The sequence below is a fragment of the Cavia porcellus genome, unplaced genomic scaffold (genome assembly GCF_034190915.1).
Source record: "Cavia porcellus strain 051 isolate PalLab524CR breed Dunkin Hartley unplaced genomic scaffold, mCavPor4.1 scaffold_2, whole genome shotgun sequence".
Taxonomy (NCBI): Eukaryota; Metazoa; Chordata; class Mammalia; order Rodentia; family Caviidae; genus Cavia; species Cavia porcellus.
The window spans coordinates 137470140-137486042 of NW_026947485.1; the positions used below are offsets into that span (position 1 = coordinate 137470140).

Consider the following 15903-nt stretch of genomic DNA (forward strand, 5'->3'; position numbering starts at 1 on the left):
CCCAAGACATTGGCGCTGAGCTATACCCCAGTCCCCCACATTTTTGTTTTCATTTTTTATTTTGAGACATGGTCACTGGGTTTGAATTAGCAATCCTCTGCTTCCCAGAGTGAGGGGATACAGGCATACACCATTATGCCTGGGTTGGGATTAGGGGATTTAGAAGTCTGTTTCTACACAAAGGTCTTTAACCTGTCCCAGGATCTTTCCCTTAGTCTTGCCTTCATTTCATTCTCACCCAGATTAGATCTTTTTTTCCCTTCCAGATTAGATCTTTTATCATAGAGGGGAATTGTTGTGTTTGGGGATTTCAGGCCAAATTTATTCATTTTGCTTTAGGCTGCACTTTCCCTTTTTCTGTCCTCTAAAATAAACAGCCCTCTCTTCCCAGCTCCTCTTGAAACTTTGACCTCTACTGTAGACCAGAACAGTTGGCCTTTTTCTTTGAGTTCCCACTGGAGAACCGTATTCTGTCCTCCCAAGTCAGCGGGAGCCAGGCTGTAGGCTTTATCATTCTAAGGAAGACCTTTGCAAATCAAAAGTTGGGCTCTTCATCCTGAGAAATACCGCTCTCTTACTTGCGGAAGAGAGAGGAAGAGGACAGTGTTCCGTTCTCTGCATATGAATGGTCATCACTCCACGGAACTGTCCTGGTGCTAAGAATGTTGCCTGAGATGCTGGGCTCCCAGAGGGCAAATGGTTGTAAAAGAAAGAATTCACATTTATGAGGTGGCAGGCCTGAATTCAAATCTACCTTCCTGTGCTTCATTTCAGGCTGGAGTGCTTTTTGCTCACTGAGGCAGTTTCCTTCGTAGTACGAGGAGAAATAACTGTGACGCTGAAACATTTTTTGTTGGTGAGGGGAGATGTGTGCTGTGAATTGAACCCAGGACCTTGTCCATGCTAAGCATGTGCTTTATCTCTGGGCCACCTCGAGTTGCCAGTCTTTAATTGGATTGTTCTGAGGATTGGAGATAATACCTGCTAAACCCTGGCACTCAGCAGGGGCTCCATTACAGCCTTTCCATTGTAGTGCCCCTTACCCCTGTGGGTACCAGCCCAGCAAGGTGAAGCCTAGGAGACTCAGGGAACAAGTTTCAGGGTTTTCTTAGGTGAGTCCCTAATTCTGCCCCACCAAAGGTTAGATGGGGAGAAGAAAAGAAGGCAAAGGAGAAAAAACTTTGTAGGGGTCTGGAAAGTATACTTTGTCTTCTAACCTAGACTAAGAAAACATAGGGGTCTAGTGAGGGTGGTGGTGCACACCTGTAATCCCAGCACTCGGGAGGCTGAGGCAGGATTGGTGTGAGTTTGAGGCTAGCCTGGACTACCTAGCAAGTTCAAGACCAACCTAAACTACATAGCAAGTCCCTTTAAACACACCACATACACACACACACACAGACACACGCACACACACACACACACACACACATACACACGTGCACACCCATGCGCAAAACCTAAACAAGAGATCATTCTGCAGGTGCAGTGGTGCTGTGCACAGGTTTACTGAAATTTGGGACAGGGCTCACGAATGACTTTCCCTTACCAAGTTGATTCCCTTTGCAACAGGGTCTCAAGACCCACCATCAAGCCACGGCCCAGTCTGCTGGGCTTGGGGCCTGAACCGAAAGTCTGTGGGGGTCTTATTGTTCTGTCACCTTAATGATAGACAGCTTGTTAAGGAGGGACCAAAAGGGAAGGGGCGTGGGGTTGTAACTAACGAATTTGAATGATGTTGTATTGCCTTAGAATGAATCCCTGACAGCAAGGTGATGGATGTAGAAAAATCTAAATTCCTTTAGTTTCTGGCTGGGCTCCATGTGAAGGCTGGTTGGTGTGACTGATTACTCTGAAGCGGTGGATGAGAAATGGGAGAAAATTGAAAGAAAAAAACTGTGAGATCCTGAGCTTTTGGGGGGGATCAGGCACACTTTTCATGGAATCCCCATTGTTCTGAGTGTTCTTAGTAAAAACCCCTGATAGAATCTGATAGGAAACACCAGGCTCCTTTTCTTGGAATGGCCGTTTGAACAGGTTACCAGGGATGGATTTGCTTTTGAAAATCCCTCTTCAGATTATTTGAGCATGTCAGTAAGGTCCTAGAATAAATGTCAAGCACTAGGTGCCAAGGTTCTTTGGCTGAAGATTCTGCTAGTGATGAATGGAGAAAATCTTGTTCATTTTCTTAGCACAGTATCACAACCAGGGTTTCAGAACGGGTCCTCTGGCATCTATATTTACTGAAGGTTTAACCTCAGGGTTGGATACTTTTATTTTTTATTTATTTATTTTTTGTCTTTTTTGTTTTTTACCGGTACCAGGGATCGAACTCACGACTGCCTGCTTGCAAGGCAGGCACTTATGCCGCTGAGCTAAATCCCCAGCCCTTATATTTTGTTTTTCTTTTCTCACTAAGCCCCTTGGAAATAATCTTTGACTATTTCTTCAAAATGTTTTCCCTTATTCTCTTGCCAGCCTCCCACTACAACCAGACAGTAGTGCACCATGCACATTTTCTTTCTGTTTTGTTTTCTGGCGAGGGATGGAGGAATCAAACCTAGAGCCTCACGTACCCTAGGGAAGCTGCATGTCACTGAACACCAGGCCTGAACTGGGTATATCCCCACCCTAGACAAGGGCTTGCTTTTAGCCCAGGCTGGCCTCAAATTCCTGGCAGTCCTTCCGCTTCAACCTCCTGAGCACTGGGGTGACAGGAGTGCACCACCGTGCCCCAGCCTGCAGTGGGTTTCTAACCTTCCTTGAAAGACAGAGAGTGAAAATCTTGCATGTCTCTGATATGGGCTCTGTGTGTGTATGTGTGTGTGCGTGTGCGTGTGCGTGTGCGTGTGTGTGTGTGTGTGTGTGTGTGTTTGAGACAGGGTCTCACTATGCAGTTCAGGATGGCCTTCAGCTCATTTTGTAGCTCAGGCTGGTCTCGAACTTGCAATGATCCTCCTGCCTCAGCTTCCGTGCTTGGATTACAGGCATGTCTCTACACCCAGTTTGCGGTTTTTTTTTTTTTCCTGTGTGCATTTTTATGTCATTGTCATTGTCTATGACATCTGTGGCAGTCTTAAATGCATTACAGTTAACAAAGATTGGACTTTTAAAGCACCTGCTCATAGTTTCTCTTGAGATACTAACTTAGATACTAACTTTCTAATGTCCATCTTACTTTATCATTGAAAGAAAACAAAGTATTATTCCCTTTAGGCTTTTTAAAAATACAGTTATGTCTCAGCTCATGAACACTTCTGTTTGCAGTTTGGTTTGTAAACAAAGCATTTGGCAAATTTTGCTTCCGTTCTCAAATTCTCTTCCCTAAAATCTTAACATGTTAAGTTCGTACTCTGAGTTACCACTGTGACACTTAATTCTTTTTTTTTTTTTTTTTCTTTTTCTTTTTTACCGGTACCGGGGATTGAACTCACGACTGCCTGCTTGCAAGGCAGGCGCTTATGCCACTGAGCTAAATCCCCAGCCCCCACTTAATTCTTTACGATAATAAAAACATTTGTTTATTGTAGGCAAATACAAAAAACAGGAAAAGCAAAAAACTATTTGGTTTTACACGCTAACTAGTAGTTTCTTTTCTCAGCCCCAGTCCTCACCTTCTCAAAGGGAGCTACATCCTCAGCCCCTTTAAAAATTTTTTTGAGACAAGATCTCACTAAGTCATCCAGGCTGGCCTAATGCTTTTCATACTTTTAAAAACAAAATTGGACGCATCTTGGATATGCTATTTTTCAATCACCTTTGTTTGCTTAATATCACGGACGCTGGCAGGTGTGGTGGTGCATGCCTGCATTCCCGGTCCTGGGGAAGCAGGAGCATCACTTGGGAGCTCTAGGTCAGTCTGGGCTATGCGGAGAGCTCAAGGTCAGCCTGGCACACAGTGAGACAATGTCTCAAAAAGTAAATAACAAAGCAACAACAAAAACCAAAAACATGAGTGTTTCCCTTCCTTGTTACAAAGATTTCTCAAGAACGTTTTTTTAGTGGTGACTTCCACAGCAGAACCATGATTTAGTTTATCCTACTGCTGAGCGCTTAAATTGTTTTCTAATTTAAAACGATAAGGTGGGGGTGTTTCTCCAGCCTTGCCGGTTGGTCATCTTGTTTATTCAGCTTCCCTGCAGGGTGCCAGGAGGCCTAAGCAGACAGGGACGATTCCTAAAGCCTAAAAGCTTAGGTTTAGGAAACCCAGCAGCTGAACTCCCAGGGCTCTTTATGGGAAATTACCCTTCCTCCAATGATTACCCTTAGAAGATGTAGAAATATAAATGAGGAAAACAGAACCCACAACTCTCCTAGTCTCTTGCCCGGAGGCCCAGGTTTTGGTGTACAGAGCAGCCAGGAAGCCCAGGTTAAGAGGGCAAACACGGCCTGGGGATTTAGCTCAGCGGCGTAAGCACCTGCTTTGGAACCAGGCAGTCGTGAGTTCGATCCCTGGTACCGATAAAAAGGGAAAAGACAAAAAAGATAGCAAACACACTTTGAATGTGGTCCAAATTCAAAGTGCAGCCTTATTCTTCAAGTTGCTTTAGGTTGCACTGAAACAGCACCCTCTACATCAGGGTCTGTGGAGTTTTCCTATTGGTCAGTGCCTCGACCTGTTTTTGTCAAACATTGAACCAAGGGGGTTGCATGTTCCTAATTTTCCCCTTATCCTGGTTAATTGGGATACACAAGCAGGTTTTCCCCTTCCCTTTCTGATCTCTAAGGAGAAAGTAATAGAACATTCCAGCAGGTGGATCAGAAGCATTTATTGCAAAGTGAAGTGAGTTCCCAATTTGGGAAATTAACAGATGTTTTTCAGCTTTCTGGGGAAAATTCCTCTTGTGGAACTTTATGTGCTAAGCTGCAGTCACCTGTCCATTTACTGTGACCATTTCTTCTCTGGTTCCAGAGATGGTTTATGAGTAGGAAACATTCCCAGGTTGAGTCCTTGTTTCCCCAAGCTGTACTCAGGAGAACTTTCAACAATGTGTTCTCAGGTCAAATACCGGGCACTCTAAAGCCCTCACTTAGCGGACAGGTGCTTTCTGCCTCATGTATCTGCGAGTTTTCATTTGACCCTTCTGGAACCAGATGCAGGGTGCTGCTCCTTCAGAATCGGAACAGCTTTGCTCTTTTTCCTTCTGTTTCCCAGCAGCAGAGCTGGCTGCAGCCTGAAACTTAAAGGACCAAGTACCTTGAGGGTTTCTCTGGACCTGGACCCTGGAAGGTGCATAGCCACAGGTACAAAGACAGGAAGCAATTTACAGGACACATTTGTTCTGTCCATGGCAGGACGCCAAGGTTACCATTTCAGCTCTGCCACAAATATGCTGTATGATCTTGGGTATCCATTTCCCCCATCTACAGCAGATATCATGAAGGCTGCAGGCTTTAATTTCCAGTTTTCCAGTCTGTTCTCCAGGAAAGCTGTGTCCCTCCCTACTGCCATCCACCTGAGCAAGTGAGTTTGTGTGGGGTATGGCCCGCTACTGTCAGGTGCTGCTGCTGTCCTGGGCCTGGGAGCCACCTAGGGAATGCACACAGTAGTACTTGGTCACCACATGCCTGCATTGGTCACATTTGACTGTGCAGCACCAGTGAAATTTACAATTACAACTGCGCACGGCCTGAGTTCTCCTCTCTTCCACCTGCAGCCCGCACTCGGTGCACAGGCGCCCACAGCTGTGCTGCTCCCTCTGGGATGCATTGCGGCTGTGCTGCAGGCACTCTCGACCCTCTGTGCCATGGATGCCCAGGCTGGAGTTGCGGGTACAGTAGTCTGGAGATTCCTCGAGAAATATCAGCTCTGCCTCAGCACTAGGCAGGAAGGCTTCAGTTGGAGCCCAGCGGCCCTCAGCACTGTTGCCAGCCCTTATGTGCTGCTTGTCCATGTCAATTTTCAGCGCCCGGTCATACTTGGCCTTTAGGTAGCCTCCCATTTCCCGGAAGTCAGCCAGCTGCAGCCAGCATGTCTGGATGCTGCAGCTCCCTGAGATGCCGTGACATTTGCAGGTCCTTCTCATAGTGGCTCTCACTGCCTTTATTGAGACACAAAAGAGAGAATGGCTCTGAGCAAGGGAGGCCAATGGCTACTCATTAAGTGGAATGTTTTAGGACTATGCTTCTCAGCTGGGGAGGAGAAGCAGGATTACTGGTGAAATGTACAAAAATGTATTTTAGGGTCATATATCAGATCTTTCTAAATATGGGAATATTTAGGATAATGATTCTGATGGAGAGATCCTTTGTAAGGACTGGGGATTTAGCTCAGTGGCTCAAATGCTTGCCTGGTAAGCGTGAGGTCATGAGTTCGATCCCATTTGTATAAAGGAAAATATGATCACACATATTATTGTTTTAAAGCTAGGAGCTAGAGTATTTGTGCTAGTTTGGGTTTACTGGGATCTCAGAGGGAATGAAGCTCCTGGAGTTTGAACCCTTATGTCCATAAGGTACCATGGTATACTTTCCTTTTTTCCCCCTCTTTGGCACACCTTCCTTAAAAACCTCTTCCCATGTCCTGGGAAATGAGGACATCTAAGGACAGGTTCACAGGAAAATTTCCGTGATTTGGGGCTCTAAATTTAACTTGCCTCCAGATTTGTGTTCAGAATACTCCAGAGAGGGGCCAGAGGTTTAGCTCAGTGGTGCAAGCATTTGCCCTAGAGAAGCCTAGATCAGCATCAGACAGACTTTGGGACATAAAGCGCAACAACAAGCCCTTATTCATGTCCCAGAACATGCAGGTAATGTGGTTAAAATTATAAGTCACGGAAACAAAGGGGTTTTTTGTCTGTTTTTGTTTCTTGCAGTATTGAGGATTAAATAAACTCAGGACACTTTTACACTGAGCTACATCCCCAGCCCTTTTCACACTTTTTAATTTTGAGATAGGATCTAAGTTACTAAGTTGCCCAGGCTGGACTCAAACTTTTGATCCTTCTGTCTCAGCCTTCTAGCATGCTGAGCTACCATGCCTGGTAGCAAAGCCTTGTTTTTTTATTTTTTGAGACAGAGTCTTGGTATAAAGTTCATACTGGCCTTAACCTCACTATGTACTCCAGATGAGTTTGAGCTCACATCGATCCTCCTGCTGCAGCCTCCTGAGTGTGGGGATTATAGGTGTGTACCATCATGCTTGGCATTAATTCTGTATTATTCTGTGTTCTCAGAAGACTGTGGTAAGGGCTAGAGCCTAAGGTTTGGTGATAAAACCAGAAGATCTAAATTCATTGCCCAGCTCTGATGCTTATTAATTGTATTGTCTTGAACAACTGCTTGTTCCAACGTAACTGGCTTTGTCCTCCACAGAGTGAGGACAGTGTCTCAGTCTGCTGGATGGTTGTGAGGATGAAACATGAGTATGAACAGCTTTTGATAGGCTGCGAAGGGCTGTGCAGATGTGAAGCTGTTGCCAATACTGACCGACTCCTATACCCACCAGCCTGCCGGCCCTGTTGTTGTGAAGATTCATCAGGGCTCTGGCATCCTTCCCCTTCTCCAAACTGTCCACAAAGAGTTTGGAGATCCTTTCCCCAAATTCCACATTGTCGCTGCAGCCTCCCCAGATCCAGCCATGGCCTCCTACACATAAGGAAAGAATGAGTTCTGCATATAGTTCCCTGCTAAGTCCCAGGGGTAGAGTCATGGTCTTTTGGGCGCACACAGCCAAACTATCCCCAGGAGCCCTGGAAGGGTGTGAGCCCAAAACGGAAGGTGAACCTGGGAATGCAGCAGGGTGGTCCTGTGCTTCAGGCACTTCCCAGCTTTAGGCAACGGTCTTCTATACCCAGAGTAAATGTAGGCAGGTTGGGGCTGGCCTAAGTGATCCCAAAGCTTCCTTCAGCTCAAAAATTCTGGAATTGTGCACCATTATTTTTTACAATGGTCTTGTTAGACCTACTTCTTCCTCAGTAGTGACAAATCTGAGAACATTTCTTTGGTTTCTGTGCATAACCAAGTAGCCCTGTGTTATGGACGAGGCTTTCCCATAGGAGGGGCAGCTGTAAGCTTTGGCCCTCTCACTCCTGGAGCCTGGCTGGATTTAGAGATATGGTACTTGCTAATCCCTGGCTTCATGGACCCAGGCTCAGCTCTCAGTGGGTCTAGGTCCAGGAGCTCCCACAGCTGAAGGGGCTACAGCAGCCTAGGTTTTGAGACAGCTGGGTCCCTTCACCTTTCCTGGAAGGTTCTGCCCACCTTCCTTCAGCTCTGCAGCCCCTCACTTCTCTCTACCCTCACCAGAAAGCCAGACTTACCTGTTTTTCCTTTTTTTGACTCATCACAGCCACAATTTTCAAAGTCGCCCATACTACAGTTCTTGGTGATGGTATACATGACTCCGGCAGAGCTGATAGCATGAATGAAGGAAGTCTCTCTGGTGGCTTTGGAGACAAAGAGGAGACTCACTAGAAAGTGGATCCTGATGGCCCAAAGTGGAGGCTCTGGAAAAGCAATACTACTGTGCTCCCTTCCACCCCACATCCTTTGGATTTAAGAAGATGCTTTTCTCACTTCATCCAGGCACGAATGAGCATCCCACGGCATCAGGACCTGTTCCGAAGTCTGTCCAGTAGCCAGTGCAGTTGGTCCACTGCAGACTCAGGGCCACAGTGGCTTAGAAAGGAAAGAAAGAGCTTGTATTCTTTCCCACTGTGAAGCCAGGGCCTCATAGTGAACACTATGACTGTGGCAGTTACTACTGAGCTTTTCTGTTACCAAGCTCTTCACATTCATCCTCACGTACCCCTATTGTCTCTGTGTACCCCGTGGGATGGCGATTCTTTCTGTGCCCATTCTCTCTCTCTTTCTTTCTTTTTTTTTTTTTTTTGTTTTGAGACAGGATCTCGCTGTGCAGTTCAGGCTGGTCTTGTGCTTGCTTTGTAGCCTAGGCTGGTCTCGAACTCGCAACGACCCTCCTGCCTCAGCCTCCCAAGTGCTGGGATTACAGGCATGAGCCACCCTACACGACTGTGTCCATCTCCTTTACTCCCTCTTCCCTGGCTCCTCTCAGGCACGTCCACTGTTCCCACTTTTAGCTGACATGGTGGTGCACACCTGTCATCCCAGCTACTCAGGTGATGACACAGGAGACTTGTAAGTGTGAGCCCAGCATGGGGAATTTAATGACTTCATAAGAACTGATTAAACAAATAAATACATAAACGGCTCAAAACAACAAGCAAAGGGCTGGTGATGTAGCTCAGCTGGAAGACTCTGGGTTCAGTCCTCATCACTTTACGCAGACTGCTGCACAGTTATTGGCAGGGCCCGCTCAGCCATCTGAGGCAAAGCTCAGTGACTTCTCAGTGCACTGTGTATCACTAGGATTTTATGATACCTGGGCAGTTATAAAACTCTTTCAGGGGCCACAAACACAAAACCCTTCTCCCACCTCCTCTTCTGTGGTGTTAAGGATTAAACCTAGGGTCTCTGCACTGAACAACTGTATCACCAGCCCTTTTAAAACAATATTTGGGGGCTGGGGATTTAGCTCAGCAGCATAAGCGCCTGCCTTACAAGCAGGCAGTCATGAGTTCGATCCCTGGTACCGAAAAAGACAAAAAAAAAAAAAACAATTTTTGTTTATTATCTGTTTTTTTTTTAACTTTTTTTTTTTTTAATTGGTACCAGGGATCGAATTCACGACCGCCTACTTGCAAGGCAGGTGCTTATGCTGCTGAGCTAAATCCCCAGCCCCTATTATTTGTATTTTTTATTTTAAGACAAGCTGGGCTCTAACTTGTAATAATCCCCACCCCCCCAGCCTCCCAAAGCACTGGGATTGCAGGTGTGCACCACTACACCTGGCTGCTTTCCCCCTTCATTCCTTCTTTCATTCTTTTTTTTTTTTTTTTTTTTTTTTTTTGAGACAAGGTCTTGCTATGTAGCCCAGGCTGGCCTTGGACTCACAATGATTCTCCTGCCTCAGCCTCCCAAGTGCTGGGATTACAGGCTTACACTACCATACCTGATTCATTTTCTCTCCCCCCATTTTTATTTTATGCAGATCAGTGTCGGCATGTACAAACACAGGCACGCATTCAAAAAAAGAATAATTTCTTACATTAGTCATGAGACACCACCGTCCACTTCATTCAACCTTTAAAATATTCCTAGTCAACTGTGTAGAGCTGGTTTTACTCAAATGACAAAAGTGGTGTTGAAGGGAGTAACGTAATCAAGATCACACAGCACAGACATGGCAGGCCGGCAGGGGGCCTTTAAATGTCACCATGCGCGCACACGCCTCCATGCACCACGACTTACCGCTCCTCAGTCTGTTGTGGGTGGAGATCTGGAGGGCGTTCTCAGGGCAGTTCCAGCGTTCCCAAGCAAACTGGAATTTACACTCCTCGATGCCACTCTGGGCTCCCAAGGCCACGCTGGTTGTGTAGGTCAGGTAGGCCTGGCGAGGGGACAGGGCCATGAGCCTTGCCTGGCACAGGTGCCTGGGTTGGGGAGCAGGCGGGGGCTCCCGCAAGCTGGCTCTTCATTCTTCTGGGATCTCTGGGCCAGGGTGCCTGGATCTGTCTCCCCTTCCCCTAGTTTCTCTCCCCGAAGAACTCCCTTAAGAACCCACAAAGGTAAAAAGGAGGTGAAGACCATCCTACCTTAGGACCTGTCAGCAGGAAATTATTCACTGACCTAACTCGGAGAGAAAAAGGGAGGCAGGCGTGAATGGGGAGGAGATGGGGGAGTCCTAGGTGGGGTGTGGGGGACACAGGAAAGGACTCACCAGGCAGAGGCGCTGAAGGTGGCACAGCCTACAAGCACGGCCAGCTTCAGCATGCGCAGGTCCCCCATGGCCCTGGCCTGCCACCCTAAGGGGACCAGCCCCAGCGAGGGCCAGGGGCAGAAAAGTGGAGACAGCAGGGTCTTTCCTAGTATTTATGTGCGACAATTCTGAATGGCAAAGGTGAAAAGGCAGCACCCCTCCTCTTTTGTCCCCACTGGCAGGACAGCAGGAGACACCGACCCAATGGGGGAGCAGGGAGGAGGAGGGACTCGGCCCAAAGCCTTTGCGCCCCGCCCCCCAGCAGGGCCAGCCTTCTTCCCTCCCAGACCGGGAAAGGGCCTGAAATTTGTCTCCTACCCTTGGGGTTCATTTCCTTTGTAAATCAGTTTCTCTCTTCCTGCCCGAGGGCCCATTTCTCAGAATCCTGTAGCCTGGGACAGCCTAAGCCCCTACCCTAAAGGCAGGTCATCTACCTTTGGAACTACAGGGTCCCCATTTATGGAAGACACTTCACCCATTGCTCTGCCTTCCTCGCAGGATGTTAATTTATGAAGCAGTGATGGCAAACCTTTTAGAGCTTTCAACGAGTCAAATAGCCTGCTGCAGCACGCGTGCCAAAGCTTCGCCACAACCGTAATAGAGGGACTCTGTTTGGGGACCCTTCCCACTCACTTACCCTAACGAGTGAGTATACAGTCTCTACCTCTTGCTGGATGCTTGTATGGTGACAGACCTGCAGGATCATGGAGCAGAAACATTACAGGGGCCATCTCTGCAGCAGTCCCTCCTACTAGTTTCCTCTAGAGTAAATTATGGCAGGTTTCCTTCTTCCTGGTAGGCCTGCCCTTTGGTATCTGACCTTAACTCTCTAGTTTCATTTAACATACCTGAGAACTAATCTTTGGGCACCCGGGGCTGTATTTGAAAAGACTACCGTTGGGGGCGACAAGGATGCTGGGGTCTGAACCCAGGACCTCATGCATGCTAAGCACCCACTCCACCACTGAGCTGTACTCCCAGCTCCATCTGATCCCACTTTACTGCTAAGGTTTGGGCTGCTTAGATAGGAATCTGTCTTTCAGATTCACTTGGTGTTCTTAGTACTGTACTGAAGGAGGTACCTGAACGAAGGAAAGAGGGAAGAAAGGACAGAATCTGTAGCCTTTAATAGGGACTCACGGGTAATCAGGCAGTTGGGGAGGGCGGGTGGAGGTGGGTGGGTGGCTATGGTCTCTCTTGGTTGGTAAAGATCTTTCCTGGGCTGGGGAAGGAAGGAAAGTACAGTGTCTTGTGACCCTCACAGTATCCAGATCACTTCTCAGCACCCAGGATCTGGTTTGTATGGGAAGAGAGCTCAGCACAGTGCCCCACCCCCTCCACCACCACCAAAGGAGCTTCAGGGACCAAGGGTCCCCAGGCTTTAGGATAGAGTGCTAAAAGTATGGGTCAGGAATGCTGTCAGTCTGCAAGCTGAGGTCCCCCCACAAGATAAGTACCGAAGAAATAGAAGTGTCTAGAAGTTGTTACCGCAATCCTATGTAATACTTTTAAATATATTAAACCTACTAAAAAGAAATCTGGACTCTTGTTTTGTAGACTAGCTTTTCCTGTTTCATTTTTTCTAGTAGGATAAGTGTGAAAGTCATCGCTGGACTAATCCTGCTACTCAGCCCCAGCAAATTTCCTTCCCCTGCATCTCTGCTTGGGGAAAAGAAGCATCACAGACTTGAGTCACCTTGGGAAAAACGGACTAAGCTTGTCTTGGTGACCTTTTTCTGTCTCCTGTTTTTCCCAATCAAGAACCTAATGTTTAGCTTTTTTTTTTGTAAGGACTGCAAGTTTGATTTTCCTGCCATTCACCGGGATGGGTGAGGGATCGGTTAGCCCTGGGCAGTCAGGAGATTCCTCCTTGAAAGAGTTTTGGGTATGACTCTGCATTCATTCACGTTCCACATCCATTTTGTTCTTTCTTTTCTTTTTAATTTTGAGGCAGGGTCTTACTATGTAGCTCAGGTTAGCCTCAAACTCACTATGTTGCCCCGCCTAGTCTATAACTTGTGGTCTTCCTAACCCAGCCTTTCAGAAAGCTGAATTATACGCCTGTACCACCTCACGCTTGGCTTTCCATATTCAGTATCTGTGCATAAGAGATTGGGCCTTATTTTTCTGTGTCCCTCATAGCATCTAGGGATTTAGTTAGTACTGTTTGTTTGTTAGTTGTTTGAGGCACAGTCTCACTGTGCAATTCATGCTGGGCTTGAACTCACTGTGTAGGCCAGGCTGGTCTTGAACTCGCAGGGATCCTCCTGCTTCAGCTTCCAGAGTGCTGAGATTGCAGGTGTGCGCTACCTTGCTCAGTTTACTTGGTACTCTGTAAAAAAGATTTACCTGGCACTCTGTAAAAGATCTACTATATTTTCTAGGAAGCAGAGGGGAAGAAAGGGAGTTTGTGTATGTCTGAGAAGTTTGTGCTTGCTTCTGCTTAGATTCTCTAAAGATGGTATAGTTTCTTAAACGGAATTGAAGATGATAAAGGGAAGAGCTCTTCTCTGAGTATCAGAAGCCCTGGGCGTTAGCCACTAATTTTTTATATGACTTTGGTAAAATACAGACCTCTCTTTGGATTCAATTTCTTTATCTGCAAAAATGAAGGAATAGAGAAAATACTTAATGTTGAATAACCCTAAGGACTTTTCAGATCTCTTAACATGCTGTAATCCTAATTTTAAGATTTATAAAAGCCAGGCGTGGTTGCACACACCTGTGATCCAGCAGTCTGGGAGGCTGAGGCAGAAAGATTGAAGTTTGAACCCAGACAGGGCAATTTAACAACTTATCAAGAACATATTTCAAAATAAAAAAAAATAAAATAAAAAACAAGGGCTGCAGATATAGCTTAGTACACAGGCTATGGGTATAATCTCCAGGACTGCAAACAAGACTTTGTCTTTTTCTTTTTTATCGGTACCAGGGATCAAACTCACAACTGCACACTTGAAAGTAAGGCGCTTATGCCGCTGAGCTAAATCCCCAGCCCCAAGATAAATATTTTTTAATTACAGAATTTATTCATTACAGAGGTGATTATAGTCTGGAAATGAAGAAATCTTATCTTCCCTGGCTTTAAGCATAAGAGCTTTGAGCTCTGCAGTTGGAATCACATGGACTTTTTAAAAACTTTTTTTCCTCTAATTCTTTGGAGACAGGTTCTTGCTATGTACTTCAGGCTGGTCTTGAACTCACAGTGATCCTCCTGCCTTGGCCTCCTGAGTGCTAGGATTACATGTTTGCACCCCCACACTCATCCCAAGCCTTTGTAGAGTCTGTATGGTCTGTCTACCTAAGATCTTTGCAAAAGATCCTTCCCTGTAGACAGAGGGTCCCATGGAGGAAGAAGAGGGCCAGAGACAGGTCTCCCACACTGAGTCCACAGGTCTTTTCCAGTCAACCTGCACATCACTTTCCTTAGCACCAGCTCTCCATCTCCTTTATGTTTTGTTTTGTTTCCCAAGCTGGGTTGGAACCCAGGGCTTCCTTCTGCCACTAAGCTGTATCCTTAGCCCATCCATCTTATTAGCTTTTTTAGTGATGATCTGAATTTCTTGGTTTCTCTTTTCCAGGAGTAGAAATCTGGAGTTGAAAACAGAGATGACAAGCCAGGCATGGTGACACATGCCTGTAATTCCAGCATATAGGAGGCTGAGGCAGGAGGCTCATTGGGAGTTAGAGACCAGCCTGAGCTACAAAATGAGCTCAAGGCCAGCCTGAACTGCATAGTGAGACCCTGTCTCAAAAAGACAAAAAAAAAAGAAAAAGAAAAAGAAAAGAAACCAGCGATGACAGTGAGGACAGGATAGAGTAGGCCGGGGATAAAATGGACAAATATAGTAGCATCTCTGAAGCAAGAGTGTGGAGGCAAATGGTTAACAACCGGCTTTGGTGAGGCACAGGGCAGATTGGTTGTGTTGCTGATTTTCAGTCTGAATACTTCCAACATAGACTGGGAAAGTGAAGCACAGGAGTGCATGATTGTGGCAGTATTTCTCTCATCTAGATGTGGGATATATCAAGAGCCTCAAGAGTATAAATAATAAGCTGGGCGTGGTGGCTCATGCTTGTGATCCCAGCACTCAGGAGGCTGAGGCAGGAAGATTGTTGTGAGTTGAGACCAGCGTGGGCTACAAAGAGAACTCAAGGCCAGTTTAAACTGCATAGTTGGGGCTGGGGATTTAGCTCAGCGGCATAAGCACCTGCCTTGCAAGCAGGCAGTCGTGAGTTCGATCCCTGGTACCGATAAAAAGGAAAAAGACAAAAGGAAAAAGACAAAAAAAAAAAAAAAAAAAAAAAAAAAAACAAAAAAAACTGCATAGTGAGACTGTCTCAAAAAGATTTAAAGAAAAAAAAGAGTATACATATAATATAAAAATGTGACAGGTACAGCGGTACATACTTGGGTTTTTGGTACTAAGGATCAAACTCACAACCTCAGGCTAAATCTCGAGCCCCTCGTGATACATGCTTATAATCCCAGCTGTAGAAGGCTGAGGCAGGAAGATTGTAAGTTTGAGGCCAGCCTGTGCTGCATAGTGAATTCAAGATGGGGTTAGTCTGGATTATCAGACAAAACAAAGAAGAAAGGCAGGAAGGAAAGAAGGAAGGGAGGGAGGAAGGGAAAAATATAGCAAAATAATTAGGAAACAATGAATTCTGAGTATTTATTGTCACTGGATTTTTGTTTGTTTGTTTTTTGAGACAGGGTCTTGTTATGCAGTTCTGGCCGGCCTTGAACTCACCATGCAGTGTAGGCTAGCCTGGAGCTCGCAGCAATCCTTCTGCCTCAGCCTCTTGAGTTTTGGGATTACAGGCATGCACCTCCACATCCAGCCTGGATATTTGTTTTATTTTTTGAGACAGAGTCTTGCATGCAATCTAGATTGACCTTGAATTTCTGTTCCTCTTGCCTCAGCCTCCCTAGTGCTTATAATTCAATTTTAATTAATTAATTAAATTTAATTCAAATTTAATTTTTCAGTAGGTACTACGAACTCAGAACCTTGCATTTACTTGCTAGACCGAGCTATATCCCCAGCCCTTAATTAATTAACTTTGCAGAATCAGGGAAACTGAGGTCTGGATTTTTGCACTGAGCCGCATCCCCATCT

At 46.1% G+C, this 15903-nt stretch overlaps 1 protein-coding gene across 1 annotated transcript; it reads right to left on the reverse strand.

The window, feature by feature from the left end:
- Positions 1 to 5495: 5495 nt before the first annotated feature.
- Positions 5496 to 10809, reverse strand: Wnt8a (Wnt family member 8A). Its single transcript, XM_003479420.1, has 6 exons — positions 10742 to 10809; positions 10617 to 10650; positions 10273 to 10411; positions 8262 to 8387; positions 7445 to 7587; positions 5496 to 6041 (listed from the first exon to the last, which is right to left on the reverse strand). The coding sequence occupies exons 1-6, from the start codon at positions 10807 to 10809 to the stop codon at positions 5496 to 5498; spliced, it is 1056 nt and encodes a 351-aa protein (XP_003479468.1).
- Positions 10810 to 15903: the final 5094 nt, after the last annotated feature.

Excerpts from the sequence above, each read along its gene's own strand:
- Wnt8a (XM_003479420.1), bottom strand. The coding sequence starts at position 10,809 with ATGGGGGACCTGCGCATGCTGAAGCTGGCCGTGCTTGTAGGCTGTGCC. Across the intron at positions 8,388-10,272 it reads CCACAACAGACTGAGGAGCG|CCACCAGAGAGACTTCCTTC; the intron begins GTAAGTCGTGGT and ends TTGTCTCCAAAG. Across the intron at positions 6,042-7,444 it reads ACAACAGGGCCGGCAGGCTG|GCAGTGAGAGCCACTATGAG; the intron begins GTGGGTATAGGA and ends GTCTCAATAAAG.